Here is a 16,706-nt window from a genome sequence, read left to right as displayed (position 1 = left end):
ATGGGTAACAATCGAGGTTACTTGCAATTTGCATTGGAGACCAATAGTCTTTTGGAGATTGGCACCTGATAAATCGATATTGATGTCGATGTTCCTCTGAGACTGGAAGAAAAAAAAATGGCAAGTTAAAAGTAACTTTGAAGCAGTATTTAATACCACAGTGGAGAGATTTTTTTAAATGGTGTTGTCAAGAAAGTACATACACACACAGATTTTATGAAACCATTATGAATGAACACTTTAATGATACATGTTCATTTTGAGGCCCTTGTACATTGAGGTGTCCATTCACACATTTTATGATATTTTTGGATATGCTTTATTCCTGAAAGTGTCTGCTCCAAGAACTCTGCTGCTGTGCCGCCAAATCTGGCAAATGTGACATTTACAGTGCAAAAACCATTCGACGACCGCACTGGAAACTTCTGAAATCTCTGTTTGGCAATTGAATTCTTCAAATAAATTTTAACTAATTTCAGAAACCAAGAGCTGTTTGCAGTTGTCAATGTAATGTAAACATGCTCTTTGTTTATTAAGCTGGTAACTTGTTCTATGGTACAAATCCCCTTTAAGGAATGAGTTCTTCACATCCATGCCCCCCTCCCATAAAAATCTTTGAGAAAGTTTCAGAAAAGAGAGGCATAGTTGGATTTCAGTAGTTGCTCTGAAAACATAAAAACATCTCACTTCATCATGAACTGTCTTCACCTACATATGTCTTTTACAGTGTGATATTTGTGCTTTCTACAAAAATAGTGTTCTTGAAAAGGCCTAAAATTATTTCACGTTACTATATCTTGTAGGATTTTCAGCCCATAATTTATGTAACCTCAAAGGACACTATTTCCAGCCAGGGCAGGAACCTTGTGATTATTGTATTTGAATTTTATAAGCAACAATTTGAAGTATAATAATTGTGCAATCAGCGTTAATCACTTACTCTCCAGTTGTGATTGTTGTGCACAGTCTCTTAATTGTGGGACCACTAATTTCCACCCTCAAACATTGATCAATCTGTCATTGTTAAATTGGCTTGCAGTTTTCTAATGTAGATTTCAGCACTTTCAGTCCTCCTCTTGGAACATGCAGTTCTGTTCTGGTTTCTTGTCCAGCTGAGTTTGTGCCACGCCTGGCACAGCTTCTCAGTCTTCTGGACGGCAGTTTTCTATTGGAATTTGGACCTGAGCTTCAGGGTTGATGTATTTGGAATTTCTTACTTCTTTGCTGTAATTGAGCCCCAGTGAGCAAGTATACTCTGGTCGCTGAAATTCCAGTTGCTTCCATGTATTGAAACGTGCGTATTTGCCAAGTGTTTTTCGGAACTCAAGCCTACTGTTGAATTTTTGTGTAACATTTCAATGCATAAACATTTATCACATTTATTAAATTATTTTTAAGCCACTCAAAACTCATGATGCCTTTTTAAGTTATTTGTTAACTGATTTTTGTGAACACGACAGAAGTCAATAATTCAGATCATTTTCCGTCTACACCCTTTATTTATTCCTGTTCACAGGAATTTGCAGCTAAAATTACTCAGTTTGAGTGAAGTGTTTTTAAAATAATATTTACTGCAAGTTGGACATACACCAAAAATACAGCCAGAATTGGACAGTAACCTTTTTGTGCAATGTGTTGTGTGACATCTGTTGCGGTGGTTTAGTAGTTTGTAGAAATGCTTGGAGATAAAATAGCTGCGGTGGCAGCGTAGTGCGTTGGAACACCATCATGGAGCACCACGGAGCATTGGGGCGTGGACGCAATTCCCCACACTGCCAAACTCCGACTTAGTTGTGTCACCTTGAGGTGCTTCTGATTAGAACCCAGGGGATTTCCCCATGGAAAGGAGGGGAATGAGGGAGGGTTGAAGCTTTCGTCACCCATGGCTACTTTCGCGCACCACGTGTCTGGTTCGAAGAAACATTGGCACAGGTCTGGGGTGCAGCTTGGCTGGAGTTAGCATGTGACCTGGTTTGCAAACAAAGACAGACAACTTAGAAATGTCTGCATATGCAATTAATTTCTACTAAATAAATAACTGGTGTTCTGTAGGCATTTTGTGCACAGCAAGATCCTACCAGACATGAGATGAATGAGAAGTTGATCTTTTATTTTTGATGGCGTAAAGTCAGCCAGGATATTTTTAAGTAGTACTCGGGATCTTTTAACGTGCACCTGAGCCACTGGAAGATAGGGCTTCAATTTAATGTCTCCTCTGAAAAACAGCATCATCAACAATATAGCTCTTGCTCAGTTTGTGTGTGTGTGTGTGTGTGTGTGTGTGTGTATATATATGTATTATCTTAAAAACTCAGCCCCAAACTGCCAGCCTCAAACCAGTAATATAGGGCCCAAGTTTCAGCCTCAGTTGCTCCTGATTTTTTGGAGCAACTGGTGTAGAACGGAATATCTTAGAAATTCAAATTCTCGGCATTTAGTTTGCTCCAGTTCTGGTCAGTTAGAACAGTTTCACTTTGGAACAGAATTTTTTTTTTTGCAAAAGGGGGCCTGTCCGGCCACTTACGCCTGTTTTCAAAGTTTCGGCAGTGAAAACTTACTCCAAACTAACTTAGAATGGAGTCAGTGAAGATTTTTGTACGCTCGAAAAAACCTTGTCTACACTTTAGAAAATCAGGTGTAGGCGACAAATCAGCCGTAGGGAATGGGGTGGGGGGGGGGTTTAAAGGGAAGTTGACAAACATTAAACACTTCAGTTTTACAAATAAAGAGCCATCATCAATAATAAATGATAAAAACATCAATAAATCAACCAATAAATCAATCAAAAAAAATTAATAAGAAATAATTATTTAAAAAAAATCAATAAATGAAACATTTTCTACTTATCGACTGCAGCACTGGGAGCCCTCCAACAGCGTGCTGGGATGCGTCCCCCCCCCCCCCCCCTCCCCCAGTGTGTCTCTGTCAGTGTATCTCTCTGCCTGTCTGTCTGTGTGTGTCTCTCACTCTCTGTCTGTGTTTCTGACAGTGAGGGGGAGGAGAGGGGGGGGCGGAGGGAGGAGGGGGGCAGGAGGGAGGAGGGGAGAGGGAGGTCAGGTCGGGTGTTGGGGGGCGGGGGAGCGCGGGTCCGATCCGCGGGTTGGAGTCGGGTCGAGGTTGGGTCCGCGGGTGGGGGGGAAGTGGGAGTCGGGCCGGGAGGAAGCAGGAGCTGGGCGTGGGAGGCAGCCTTCTGCACGCAGCCCCAGTGAGGCCATTCGGCCAGGGCTCGGGGCTGCGTGCTTCGGGCCCCTCCCACACAGTTTTGGGCGCCTGGAGCTACTGCACATGCGCGCCCACTGTCGCGCGCATGTGTAGAGGTCCCAGCACTGTTTTCAGCACAGGGACCTGGCTCCGCCCCCTACAACTCGTGCTGTGCTGCGCCCGACTCCAGAGGACCAGCAGGGAGCCGGAGAATACGTAAATTTTTTTTAGGCGCACTTTGTGGCGCGAAAAACGGGTGTCCAGGTCGTGGCTGCGCTGTTCTAGGCGCGGCCCGAAACTTGGGCCTCCGATCTCAGGATTTAGCAACAGCAACCTTGAGATTTCCCCTGTTTTTGTAATTTTATCCCAATCCCTTCTTTTAGATTACTATCTTTTTTAATCATTTGGAGTTGCATATCATATTATTTTATATGTAATCAATTTTTTTAAAGCTGATAATTCAATACTTTATAAATTCCAGCAAGAAAGTTTATTTTACTAACTTCCCAGTCTAGTGAAGTTTTGACTGTGGTTCAAAAATTAATATGTAAATTGAAGACTTAAATGGCAAACTCTATTGGCTGGATTGTAATATTCTTATTTTCCTGCTCCTTAAAATATGATTTAACTTTACCACTTTTTTAATGTGATGTTAACCATTCTTTAAATATATATTTTTAGTTTTTGATCTCTTTCATTGTTGAAGTAACTATTCACTGTCAAGTAATTGCAGAAGGAAACATTATACATTTACATATATAGTCGAATGCACTGGTTGCTACTATAATAAGATTCGTGAAGAAGGTCTGACCAATACCATATGTGTGCTGTTCATAAGTTTGGTTAACTTTTTGTCCGTATTTAATCCTTTACACTGTTATACAATATAAGCTTTGATTATCGAGAATACAGCCTGCTGATTGCTGGCTAGTATTTGGATCGTGGACTCGATCTACAGACAAAAATCTATAAATCTCACAGCATTAAGGAATTGAATACAGGTGTGCTATAAATTTTTGATTGCTGTACGATTTAAACAGGGAAAGTCCACAATACTGACAGCTGAGCTTGTGAATTGTCATGAAGTTGTGTTGTCTGTACTTTTATAATTAACTTTAATGCTCTATTAAACATGGCTTTTATGATTAGGAATTGATCTCCACTGATTCCTTTTTTAATAAGACTTGAACTATCCTGTGTTGTGCAACATATGTATATTCCATAACTGGTAATAAATGCTTTAAAATGTTAAGCTTTAACTGAAGCATTATCCTTGTGTATAATATCTATACAAATCGTAGTGGTTGATGTGTATTTCATCCCTTTATAGGGAATAAAAGTGAAAACAATGGCTCCTGGATGACATTATCCTGTGTTGGTTTTCCAAAAGTGGTTTTTCATTTCAGTGTATTAAATTTTTTTTACTCATCTTGAATAATATATAATGTGGAGTTAGAATCTTAGACCTTGACAGCACAGAGGAGGCCATTGTGCTTGTGCCGGTTCTCGGAAAGAGCTGTCCATTTAGTTCCATTTCCGTATTCTTTTCCCATATCCTTTTTATTTTTTTTATTTTTCAAATATTTATCCATTTCCCTTTTTAAAAACTACTATGGAATTTGCTTCCACTGATACTTGCGGTGGGTCATTCAATATCCTAATTACCCTGAGACTAAAAAAAATTCTTCCTCGCTCTTTGAGAGGAACACATCCATGGCATTTCATTTATCAATATACTCCGTTATTTCCTCAAAGAACTTCATTAAATGTGTCAGGCATGACTTGTCTTTTTCAATTCATGTTTGCTGTCCTTAATTAACCCATGTCTTTCCAGGTGAGAATGTCATCCCACATTGTGGCCTCTGGAAGCTTACCCATTACTAATGTTTGGCTGACTGGTTGATAGCTAACCTGATTTATTTCTTTATCCCCTTTGAACAGAGGTACTATATTGGCAACCCTCCAGTCCTTTGGCATAACTTGTATATCCAAGGATCTTTGAAAGATTGTGCTCAGAACCTCTGTTATTTCCTCTCGGACTTCCATCACCATTCTAGGATGCATGCCATAAGGGTCCCGGGTACCCTTTATCACTTGTTCACCTCCAATGTTTTCAATATTATTTCTTATCGATAGTTATCCTATCTAATTATTCTTCTCCCGTTTAATTTCCATGACCTCGCTCTTCTGTGAAAACCAAGGCAAATTATCCATACCTTCATGCTCTGCAACAAATCTGAATATTTTTATTATCTAATTAGCCCAACCATTTTTTTAACTTTTTTATTTTTCATGCTTCTTTACAATCGTGTACTAGTTCCCTTTGTTCTTCATTTGTTCTGTTTTCCTTTCTAAAGCTTTTTACTTCTCATATATTTGTCTTGATTTTCTTCTGTATTATTAGCCCCAGATATGCCACCAGGTTTTTTTTTGTCCCGCTTTATCTTAACTTCTTTACTTTTTTTTCCCCCCCCAAGTTCAACTTTGAATTTTAATTTCTGTACTCATCCAAAGAACTTCAGCTTTGGTGCACCACCTTTACTTCTTGTAGCAATGTCTTTACTATAAATTTACTGGCAACGGTAGTGTCATGGTTACGTTACAGGACTAGTAATCCAGATGACTGGACTATTTATCTGGAGACATGAGTACAAATCCCACCACGGCAGCTGGGAATTTAAATTCAGTTAATTAAATAAATCTGGAATAAAAAGTTCATGTCAGCTAGTGACCATGGGGCCAAGTTTCGGCCTGAGTTGCTCCTGTCTTTTTGGAGCAACTGGTTTAGAATGGAGTATCTTAGAAATTGCATTTCTCGGCATTTAGTTTGCTCCAGTTCTAGTCAGTTAGAACAGTTTGCGTTTGGAACAGATTTTTTTTCAAAAGGGGGCGTGTCTGGCCACTTGCGCCCGTTTTGAAAGTTTAGGTCGTGAAAACATACTCCAAACTAACTTAGAATGGAGTAAGTGTAGATTTTTGTATGCTCAGAAAAACCTTGCCTACACTTAGAAAATCAGGCGTAGGTTACAAATCAGGCGTAGGGAATCGGGGGGGCGGGTGGGTTTAAAGGGAAGTTTACAAACATTAAACACTTCAGTTTTACAAATAAAGAGCCATCATCAATAATAAATGATAAAAACATCAATAAATCAACCAATAAATCAATCCAAAAAAAAATGAATAAAAAATTAAAAAAAATTAAAGAATCAATAAATAAAACATTTTCTACTTACCGACTGCAGCACCGGGAGTCTTCCAACAGCGTGCTGGGACCCCCCAGTGTGTCTCTGTCTCTCTGTGTGTGTCTCACGCTCTGTCTGTCAGTGTTTGTGTTTCTGACAGCAAGGGGAGGGGGGGGGGAAGGGGGAGAAGGGGGGGGAGGAAGGAGGAGGGAGGTAGAGGGGGGTGAGGGTTGTGGGGGTTGGTAGGGAGGGAGAGGGGGAGGGGAGGGAAGAAGGAAGGGGAAGGGAGGGAAGGAAGCAGGAGAGGATAGAGAGGGAGAGAAGGAGGCTGGGCCCAAGACTTCGGGCTGGATTTACAGGTAGGTGGCGCGGGGGGAGGGTCGCGGAGGTCGGGGGCGGGGCTAAGAGAGTCGCAAGTCGGGGGGAGCGCAGAGGTCGGGTCGCCGGAGGGGGGCGGAGGGGGAGCGGAGGTCGGGTCGCCGGGGTTGGGAGAGCGGGAGTTGGATCAGGTCCGGTCAGGTCGGAGGTGAGCCTTATCCACGCAGCCCCAGTGGGGCCATTCGGCCAGGGCTAGGGGCTGCGTGCTTCGAGCCCCTCCCACAGTTTGGGGCGCCTGGAGCTACTGCACATGCGCGCCCACTGTCGCGCGCATGTGCAGAGGTCCCGGCACTGTTTTCAGCGCAGGGACCTGGCTCCGCCCCCGCCCAACCGCCTCCCCAGCTCATATTGCGCCGCGCCCAGCTCCAGAGGACCTGCAGGGAGCCAGAGAATAGGTGAGGTTTTTTTTGCCGCACTTTGTGGCACGAAAAATGGGCGGCGCGGCCCGAAACTTGGGCCCCTAAAAACTACCAGATTGTCGTAAAAACCCATCTGGTTCACTAATGTCCTTTTCGGGAAGGAAATCTGCTACCCTTGCTTGGCCTGGCTATACATGACTCTAGACCCACAGCAATGTGATTGACTCTTAACTGCCCTCTGAAATGGCTTAGCAAGCCACTCAGTTGTAACAAACTGCTACAAGAGACAATAATAAGAATAAAACCGGACTGACCACGTGGCATCGACCTCGGTATTGGCTATGGACACGACAACGGCACACCCAGCCCTGTCGACCCTGCAAAGTCCTCCTCACTAACATAGAAACATAGAAAATAGGTGCAGGAGTAGGCCATTCGGCCCTTTGAGCCTGCACCACCATTCAATAAAATCATGGCTGATCATTCCCTCAGTACCCCTTTCCTGCTTTCTCTCCATACCCCTTGATCCCTTTAGCTGTAAGGGCCATATCTAACTCCCTCTTGAATATATCTAATGAACTGGCATCAACAACTCTCTGTGGTCGGGAATTATACAGGTTAACAACTCTCTGAGTGAAGAAGTTCCTCCTCATCTCAGTTCTAAATGGTCAACCCCTTATTCTAAGACTATGTCCCCGGTTCTGGACTTCCCCATCATTGGGAACATTCTTCCCATATCTAACCTGTCCAGTCCCGTCAGAATCTTAAGTTTCTGTGAGATCCCCTCTCATCCTTCTAAATTTGGTGATTACCACCCTCCCTCCTTCAGCTGATGAATCAGTACTCTATGTTTGAACAAGTGCTAAGGGTAGCAAGGGCACAGAATGTACTCTGGATGGGGTCTTCACTGTCCATCACCAAGAATGGCTCGGTGGCACTACTGCTGACCGGGCTGACGAAGTCCTGAAGGACATAGCTGCCGGACTGGGCCTGCAGCCGGTGGTCAAAGAACCAACATGAGGGAAAAACCTACTTGACTTCGTTCTCACCAATCTACCGGTCAGAGATGCATCTGTCCATAACAGCATTGGTAGCAGTGACCATCGCACAGTCATTGTGGAAACAAAGTCCCGTCTTCACACTGAAGGCACCTCCATCGTATTGTGTGGCACTATCACTATGCTAAATGGGATAAATTCAGAACAGACCTTGCACCTCAAACTGGGCATCCACGAGGCACTGTGGCCATCAGCAGCAGCACAATTGTATTCCACCACAATCTGTAATCTCCTGGCCCGGCAAAGCCCTCACTCTACCATTGCCATCAAGCCAGGGGACCAACTATGGTTCAAGGAGTCATCCAGAAATGCATGCCATGAACAGCACCAGGCGTACCCAAAAATGAGGTGCCAACCTGGGGAAGTTGCAACACAGGACTACATACATGCTAACCAGCGGAAGCAGCATGCTATAAACAGAACTAAGCGATCCCACAATTAATAGAAAACTCTGCAGTCCTGCCACATCCAGTCATGCATGCTTGTGAACAATTAAATAACTAATGGGAGGAGGAGGCTCCATGAGTATACCCATCCTCAATGATGTGGGAGCCCAGAACGGAAATAAAAAGACAAGGCTGAAGCGTTTGCAACCATCTTCAGCCAGAAGTGTCAAGTGGATGACCCATATCGACCTCCTTCTGAGGTCCCCACCATCAGAGAAGCCAGTCTTCAGCCAATTCGATTCACTCCACGTGATATCAAGAAGCAGCTGAGCACACTCGATACACCAATGGCTATGGGCCCCAACAACATCACGGCTGTCATGCTGAAGACTTGTGCTTCAGAACTGGCCGCACCTCTCGCTAAGCTGTTCCAGTACAGCTACGACACTGGCATCTACCGGCCCATCAGTCTACTCTCAATCATCAGCAAAGTGATGGAAGGTGTCGCGACAGTGCTATCAAGCGGCATTTACTCACCATAACCTGGTCACCGGTGCTCATTTAGGTTCCGTCAGGACCACTCGGCACCAGACAGTATTACAGCCTTGGTCCAAACATGGACAAAAGAGCTGAATTCCAGAGGCGAGGATGACTGCCCTTGACATCAAGGCAGCATTTGACTGAGTGTGGCATCAAGGAGCCCAAGTAAAATTTAAGGCAGTGGGAATCAGGAGGAAAACTCTCCACTGTCTGCAGTCATACCGAGCACAAAGGAAGATGGTTGTCGTTGTTGGTCAATCATCCCAGCCCCAGGACATCGCTGCAGGAGTTCCTCAGGGCAGTGTCCTATGCCCAACCATTTTCAGCTGTTTCATCATTGATCTTCCCTCTATCATAAGGTCACAAGTGGGGATATTAGCTGATTGTAGTATTCAGTTCCATTCGCAACTCCAGATAATGAAGCAGTACCTGGACGATATTCAGCCTTGGGGCTAATAAGTGGCAAGTAACGTTCACGCCACACAGGTGCCAGACAACAAGCCACAGTCTAACCACCTCCCCATGATATTCAACAGCATTACCATTGCTGAATCCCCCCATCATCAACAGCCTGGGGAGCACCATTGACCAGAAACTGAACTGTACAAGCCACATAAATACTATGGCAACAAGGGAGAGTCAGAGGCTGGATATTCAAGGAGTGTCTCACCACTTGACTCCCCAAAGCCTTTCCACCATCTACAAGGCACAAATCAGGAGTGTGATGGAATACTCTCCACTTGCCTGGATGAATGCAGCTCCAACAACACTCAAGAAGTTAGACAACATCCAGGACAAAGCAGCCCGCTTGATTGACACCCCATCCACCACCTTAAACATTCACTCAATCCGCCACTGGCACACTGTGGCTGCAATGTGTACCATCTAAAGATGCACTGCAGCAACTCGCCACGGCTTCTTCAGTAGAACCTGCCAAACCCGCGACCTCTACCACCTAGAAGGATAAGGGCAGCAGGCGCATGGGGGTTACCATCACCTGCAAGTTCCTCTCCAAGTTACGCATCATTCTGATTTGGAAGTCTGTCGCCGTTCCTTCATCATTGCTGGATCAAAATCCTGGAACTCCCTCCATAACAGCACTGTGGGAGTACATTCACCACAAAGACTGCAGCGGTTCAAAAAAAGCGGCTCACCACCACCTTCTCGGGCAATTGGGGATGGGCAGTAAATGCTGGCTTTGCCAGTGACTTCCACATCCTGTGAACGAGTAAAAAAAAAAATGCAAGTTTTTGTTGTACCCTTCTCTCCTACTTCAATGCTTCCCATGATTTGGATCATGGCCATTTTTGCCGATTCTTCAGTTTACTTGGGATAATTAACTTTTTTATCTCCTTAATAGGGATCAGTAATTTAAATTGCATTAAATTAATTTCTTTGTCACTTAAATCTTTCCTCCACCTCTCAACTGTTTCAATGTCCAGCTGCATTAACTGAAACGAAGAAGTCTGAAGGTTTATGATCTTTGATGTGATGTCTGGAAGATAACGAGAGGTTGATGTTTTCAGTGCTGCTGTGCCAAGTACCTCTTGCTAGCCATGTTGACTGTGATAGACAGCATACTGTTGCAGGTTCTCTGCTAACCCCTCGGCAGCGAATGATGAGTGAGAAGGGGATGTGCTGTTGTCATTTACTGGCAGTGAAAAATTGAATTTTTAGATTCCAAGTACCCATTTAAATAATTGAATTGAAGCTTCTGTCAGTGACTGGTTCGGAATATTGAAAGGAGATGTAATCTGGGTCTTAAAAATGTTGGAAGGCATAGTTAATTTTGGTGTAAGTAAGCTCTTTAACTTGGACTGTGTGTAGAGATCTGGAGCATTTGAATACAAAATAAACAAGCCTCAAGGAAGATTCGCGATTGCAAGAAACTTTAATCCCTATGGAGAAGTAGAGATATGCAAAAGACTTATAACAAAAACAGTTAATGCTGTGTTGATGAGCTCATTCAGTAAATAAGGGAATGGGACAGGGATGGAAGTTAGACGGCTAAGTATAGATGCAGATGTCAGTTGCTTCATCGAACACTATAGTCCCTGTGCTGCTGGGCCCAGAAAAACATTATCCATGGAAAGTAACCGGCTGAGTTTCAGTACTTAATTTCTGGTAATTCTGTTCTCTTGCATTTCTATGAGTCATATGTTTATATACGATAAATATTATTGTAATATGGTACAGCACATAGTAAGCCGGAGAATATGCTCTCTCACCTGTTTGTGTTGTCTTATTATTTATTTCTCTGTCTGCTCTTCTGGTCCTGTTTCTTTCGCCTCTGGTTTTTCTCATTTATTTCGGTTTCTTTTTGTCCTCTTCTGTTTCTGTCCTTTGTTCTCCCTTTTTGGATGGGAGGTGGTTGGTGGTGTGGTTGGGAATGGAGTCACCAATGCTGTAGACTGCATTTAGGAAGGGGATTGCAGGGAAAATGTGGCCCATTGCAAATCCCTCCCCAATCCCATATATTTTCCCCCACATGCTTGCATGAACTATGTTTCCTACCCCTTTACTTTTCCACTTACCTCTTCCCTTGGCTCTCACACTCCCATCACTCCCTACTTCTTTTACCAAGAAGCGACCTACTCAATCCCTATATTCCTGTTTTGGTGATTTTGCACTTAATCCTCCATATATTCTTCCTCTGTGCCCAACTCCCCAACCACTACTTGCTCCCTTTGAAGGTGGATAATGAAAGTCCAAAGGTCCCTTCACCCTCTGATTAGCCGCTTCTCTTTTTTTCTCTGTCTCTGTCTCTCTCAGGTGTTATCAATTAAGAATCTCTGTCTCACAGATGTTAACAATTACAACACGTACATTTTCCCACTCAATAAAACATGGATGAGAGAAATTAGAGCATTTCTATTGGCTTCAAAATTAAATTTAATTAAAAAAATTTAACCAGCATTAATATGAGGAATTTTTCTTTCTCACTCCACTTAATGCATTGTCTGGATGATAAAATACAAAACATCCCTGTTTTTTTTTCTCGCATCTAAACATATTTCAAAACACACACACTCAATAATAAATTACATCAGTGCATCTTATTGAATTTCTTGTACATTCTGGGAAATTGGGTATGTTGCATATGCTCAGACCTGTTGATTCAAATCTTTGTGACAGGAGGAGATCTTGTACAAACAAAATGATCATAGTTTCTGAAAGTTTTAAGATTGACAAACCAATACCAAGGCTGAGTGTGCTGGACTCCACCAATGTTAAAAGGGTCCAAGGGAGAACAATGAGAATTAAAAAGTAATTTTACATGATGTCAAACATGGATTTTAGAAAAGCGTGATGATTATGAAGAGAAGAAAATATGAAGGAGGTAACGAATTCCATAATTTTGAAATTATGGAAAGAATGAGTTAGAGTGGGAAACTATCTTGTGTCTTGATTTCTGCGCAGTGGAAATGTAATGAAGAGTGAGATGTGTTCAGGATGGCATTTTGGGAGTCAAGAGGAACTCGTGATGAAAATTCGGCAAAGCACTGACCACAGTAATGTTAATTAAACCAAGAAAAGTAATGAAAGAAGCAGACATTGGTACCACATACGTGTCTATCAAGAAAATGAACTGAACAATGGTCTTGTTGTTTTATTTTTAACACCAATGGAGGTAATAGTGCTACCATTTATTAAATCAGAATTGATTGATATGTAGTACTTTTTTTTTAAAAAAGGAAACAACATCATTATAAATGTCATCAGTAGCTATGCTTTTGGATGGACTATTTTCTTTGCCCGTCCGTATCTAATATTTATTGATATTGTTGCACCCTTTCTATTCAGGTCAACCATGGGTCTGACTAGATTGCTGTGTGAAGTGTACAAATAGAACAGCTGTAAATTAAGCCGAAACCTGCTTCACTGTTTCTGTAAACAACTAAAATCCAGGGAGACCAGGACTCTTCACAAACTGATTCAAAATTTGCTGCTTCTCGGGTGTCCTGGGCTTGAAATGGGTGGTTTTGTTTGTATGTGAAATTTGTATTTGCTTGTGTAATTTAATACTTCTGCTGAAGGATCCTGTAATCCCTGAACTTCTGTAATTCTGCACAGACAGATGCACTCTTGCCTTAACCTGGTTCTTTAAAATATTTTTACGAGGGTGCAAGCACAGAGAAACCTGGGGGTGCATGTGCACAAATCTTTGAAGGTGGCAGGACAAGTTAACAAGCAGTTTATAAGGCATATGGGATCTTGGGCTTTATAACTCAAGAGATCGAGTACAAAAGCCAGGAACCTATATAAAACACTAGTTTGGCCCCACTTTAGGAAGGACAAAAGACTTTGGAGAGGGTACGGAAGAGATTTACTAGAATGGTTCCAGGAATGAGAGATTATAGTTGCATGGATAGACTCGCGAACTTGGGGTTGTTCTCCTGGAGCAGAGAAGACTAAAAGGAGATTTGTTAGAGGTGTTTAAAATCATGAATGATTTAGATAGGCTAAATAAAGGGAAATTGTTCCCAATGGCTGAATGGTTGATAACGAGAGGGCACAGATTTAAGTAATAGGCAAAAGTACCAGAGATGACATGAAAAAAACTTTTTTACACAATAAGTGGTTTGGATTTGGAATGCACTGCCTGATAGAGTGGGAGATACAGATTTAGTAATAGCCTTCAAAAGGAATTGGATAAATACTTGGAGAAAAAATTGCAGGGATATGGGGAAAGAGCCGGGTAGTGGGACAAACTGGATTGCTCTTCAAAGGAGCTGGCGCAAACTCGCTCGGCCAAATGATCTCCTCCTGTGCTGTACTATTCTATGATTCTAGCACTTGGGTCCTGACTCTAATATGAATATTTAATATAGTGGAATATAATACATACTAGCTCAATTAAGTGACCACAATATACAATACACAGATGACTATTTGATAAAGAGAGGGACTTTAAAAAATGGCCAGAAAGATGGATGACCACCTCGTGTACTCTTAAGTACAGATTACACTGTGTTGGTTTGGCTATGACTGGCTGAATAACTCCGCTGTGCCTTGTTGTTCGAGTACAGTATCAATTATTAAGTTGTGCTTGCTCTGATAAATTGTTATGTACTTTGAGACTCGAAGGTGCAGTGCATAAATTCTCTCATCCGTTGAATTCATTTCAATTCAGTACGTACAATATTTTTATGAGAATTTTGTTTCATTTATATTTTGTTATGCCACGTTCCCCCACCCTGCTGCTATACAGTATGTTGAACTTTGAATGTGATGAGCTCTAGGCTGCAGACTTCACAATACTCGTTAGTGTTGTCCATGACTAACTGTTATTTTATCCACTGATGTGCAGTGTGGCAAAAGGGAACATCCAGTTTCTGAGTTTGAATTCAAAGCACTGTTTTAAATGTAAGGTTGAAAAATTGTATTCTATTGAGACATGGTTTGATTGTAAAATTCTTGTTTCATCCAGGGCACAACGACAAATGACATAATTCTTCACTGACAAGTTGGCATAGGTGGGCTTGAGCAAAGAGAAGGACATTTTCTCGCTACTTAGTGCTAACCTGACATTCCTGTGTGACATTTCGTGGAGGAAATCATGCCAGCATTATCAACAGGATCTGGAAATGATACAGGTACAGTAACTCTGCTTGAGATTGGCAATCTCTCGGTTTTATCTTGTATTTTAATGTGATTGTCGCTGTTTGCATTGAATTATGTCATTTTGCTTCACGTGGAGAAAAAGAATAGATCAAAAAGATATCATAAATTCTGAAGAATTACTGACGTATAGTAAATACAGTGGGATTTATTTCTTGAGGAAGAAACCTGACATCTGTTTAACAGACTTGTTGTAGGTGTCTGCACCTGATTGTGTCAGGCTCAAGCCATGGAAAATAAACTGCAGTGAGCTGCTGGGATGCATAGGAAGTGATGTGATGCCATCAGTAGTTTCCTTTGGGTTTCTGTATCTTTACAGTTCAATGTTAGTAATTCTTTTGGTTTGTAGAAAATGTTTTTGTGATCAAGGTTAATTTCAAACAGATGTGAAAGTCACTTACCGATCAATACGGGAATACCCAGGACACTGTGGCACTTGAGTGTATATGCTTTATGTTTCTTTGCAGCTCAGTTGAAATATTACTTTCTTCTCTGTCCCCTGCACATCCACTACCGCTGCAGCAAAATGTATCTGAAAAGTTGGGTGGGGGTGCCTTATTTTCTTGACCTGAGGTCACATTGTGAAAGTGCACAATTTATTACTTTTAGCTAAGTTCTTGCCTGCAAACATTTAAATATTTATAAAAGCAAGGTTGATTGATGTGGAGAGGTTGCAAAAGTTGACCTTGTGTGCTTTTGACATTAAAAAGGGCTATTGATTTTTTTTGTACATCTTTCACAACTGTTTTCAAAGGATGATGATTCGAAGAGGGAGTCTCGACATCAGTTATCCCATGTATAATTGTAAGAAAAACACAGAGAAGAATCCTGATCATTAACATGATTTTTGTTCTTTCTGTCTTGCAAACAGTCAAGGTAAACAGTAAAAATTTGTCAAGGCTCAGTTCCGGCCACAAAGCTGGTGAGGCGGCTGCAATACGCGCCCAAACTGGGAGGCTTGAGGCCAGATCAAATTTGGGCCTCCGGTCTCAACTAAGTAATCTGGGTGAGGTGCCAGTGCCAATAGCATCTCCACAGGTAGCTCGCCCTTCTGCAATATCGAATTTTGTGCCACCTCCCTCTCCCGCAGTGGCCTCAGCTAAGTTCCGGGGTGCAGGGGGAGAACAGCGGGAGGAGGTCTGATTGCAGTGGCGTCTGGAGGAGCACTCTTAATTTTGATGAGGAGCCAGCAAGAATAACATTTGTTTTTGTGAACTTATCTTTTGCTGGCGACCACTTGCTGGTTACATCCATGCCAGCATAATCTGAGGGGAGCAGTCCTCGCGCCTGCTCTACTCCAGGCAGATCAATTTCCCAGAAAGGTCCTAAAAATATCTTGGGTCCCTTGCATATGCTAATGAGAAGCTTGACGCCTGATTTCGGCAATCACTTGAAAAATTGACCCAATAATGGGTCAGGCATCTTTCAGGCATTCCTGGGACGCAAAAACTGGCCCTCACTGTTCCGATATAATGCCTGTGATACTGCGAAATGTCCAAATTATAGGCCAGTGTTCCAAATAGTAGGTGCTGATGACCCTGGGGAGCTAGCACGGAGGAGTTCGCAGAACAACGGATAAAGGGAGGTCGGCCCAAAGCCACGTTCTGCGTTAATTTCGATGGTGTCAAAGGTAGCAAACTTAACCCAGATGTAACACAGCATATCTATTGGTATACTTGTTCAAGAGCAAGTCACCACATTTGGAGCAGATAGTTATTTTGGATTTTACATACAGTAGTCAGTCTATATGTGTCAGTTCTAAATACCAAGAACTTTGATAGTGCTTCAGGAACTTAAAAAAAATTGAAGATGAAGTTGATCATCTTTCCAAAATTGCTCAAAACCTCCCCGATTAAAGGGCGGCGGGGGAGAGAGAAAACGGGTAATTATAGACCAGTTAGCCTGACATCAGTAATGGAAAAAATGTTGGAATTAATTATTGAAGATAAAATAGCAGCGCATTTGGAAAGCAGTGACTGG

At 42.3% G+C, this 16,706-nt stretch overlaps 1 protein-coding gene across 8 annotated transcripts in view; it reads left to right on the top strand.

Annotated features, from left to right (window-relative positions):
- mpp7a (MAGUK p55 scaffold protein 7a) overlaps positions 1-16,706 on the top strand; it is a 544,364-nt gene that overhangs the window by 200,709 nt on the left and 326,949 nt on the right. For all 8 annotated transcript variants that reach the window (XM_070881484.1, XM_070881483.1, XM_070881489.1 and 5 more), the window contains one exon: positions 14,536-14,701. In XM_070881484.1, the coding sequence (XP_070737585.1) occupies positions 14,665-14,701 (37 nt within the window). In that variant the 5' untranslated portion in view covers positions 14,536-14,664. The remainder of the gene's footprint in view (positions 1-14,535; positions 14,702-16,706) is intronic.

The sequence above is a fragment of the Pristiophorus japonicus genome, chromosome 5, assembly GCF_044704955.1.
Source record: "Pristiophorus japonicus isolate sPriJap1 chromosome 5, sPriJap1.hap1, whole genome shotgun sequence".
Classification (NCBI taxonomy): domain Eukaryota; kingdom Metazoa; phylum Chordata; class Chondrichthyes; family Pristiophoridae; genus Pristiophorus; species Pristiophorus japonicus.
Note: the sequence above shows the minus strand (reverse complement) of the source record. Positions and strands in the feature narration are given on the sequence as shown.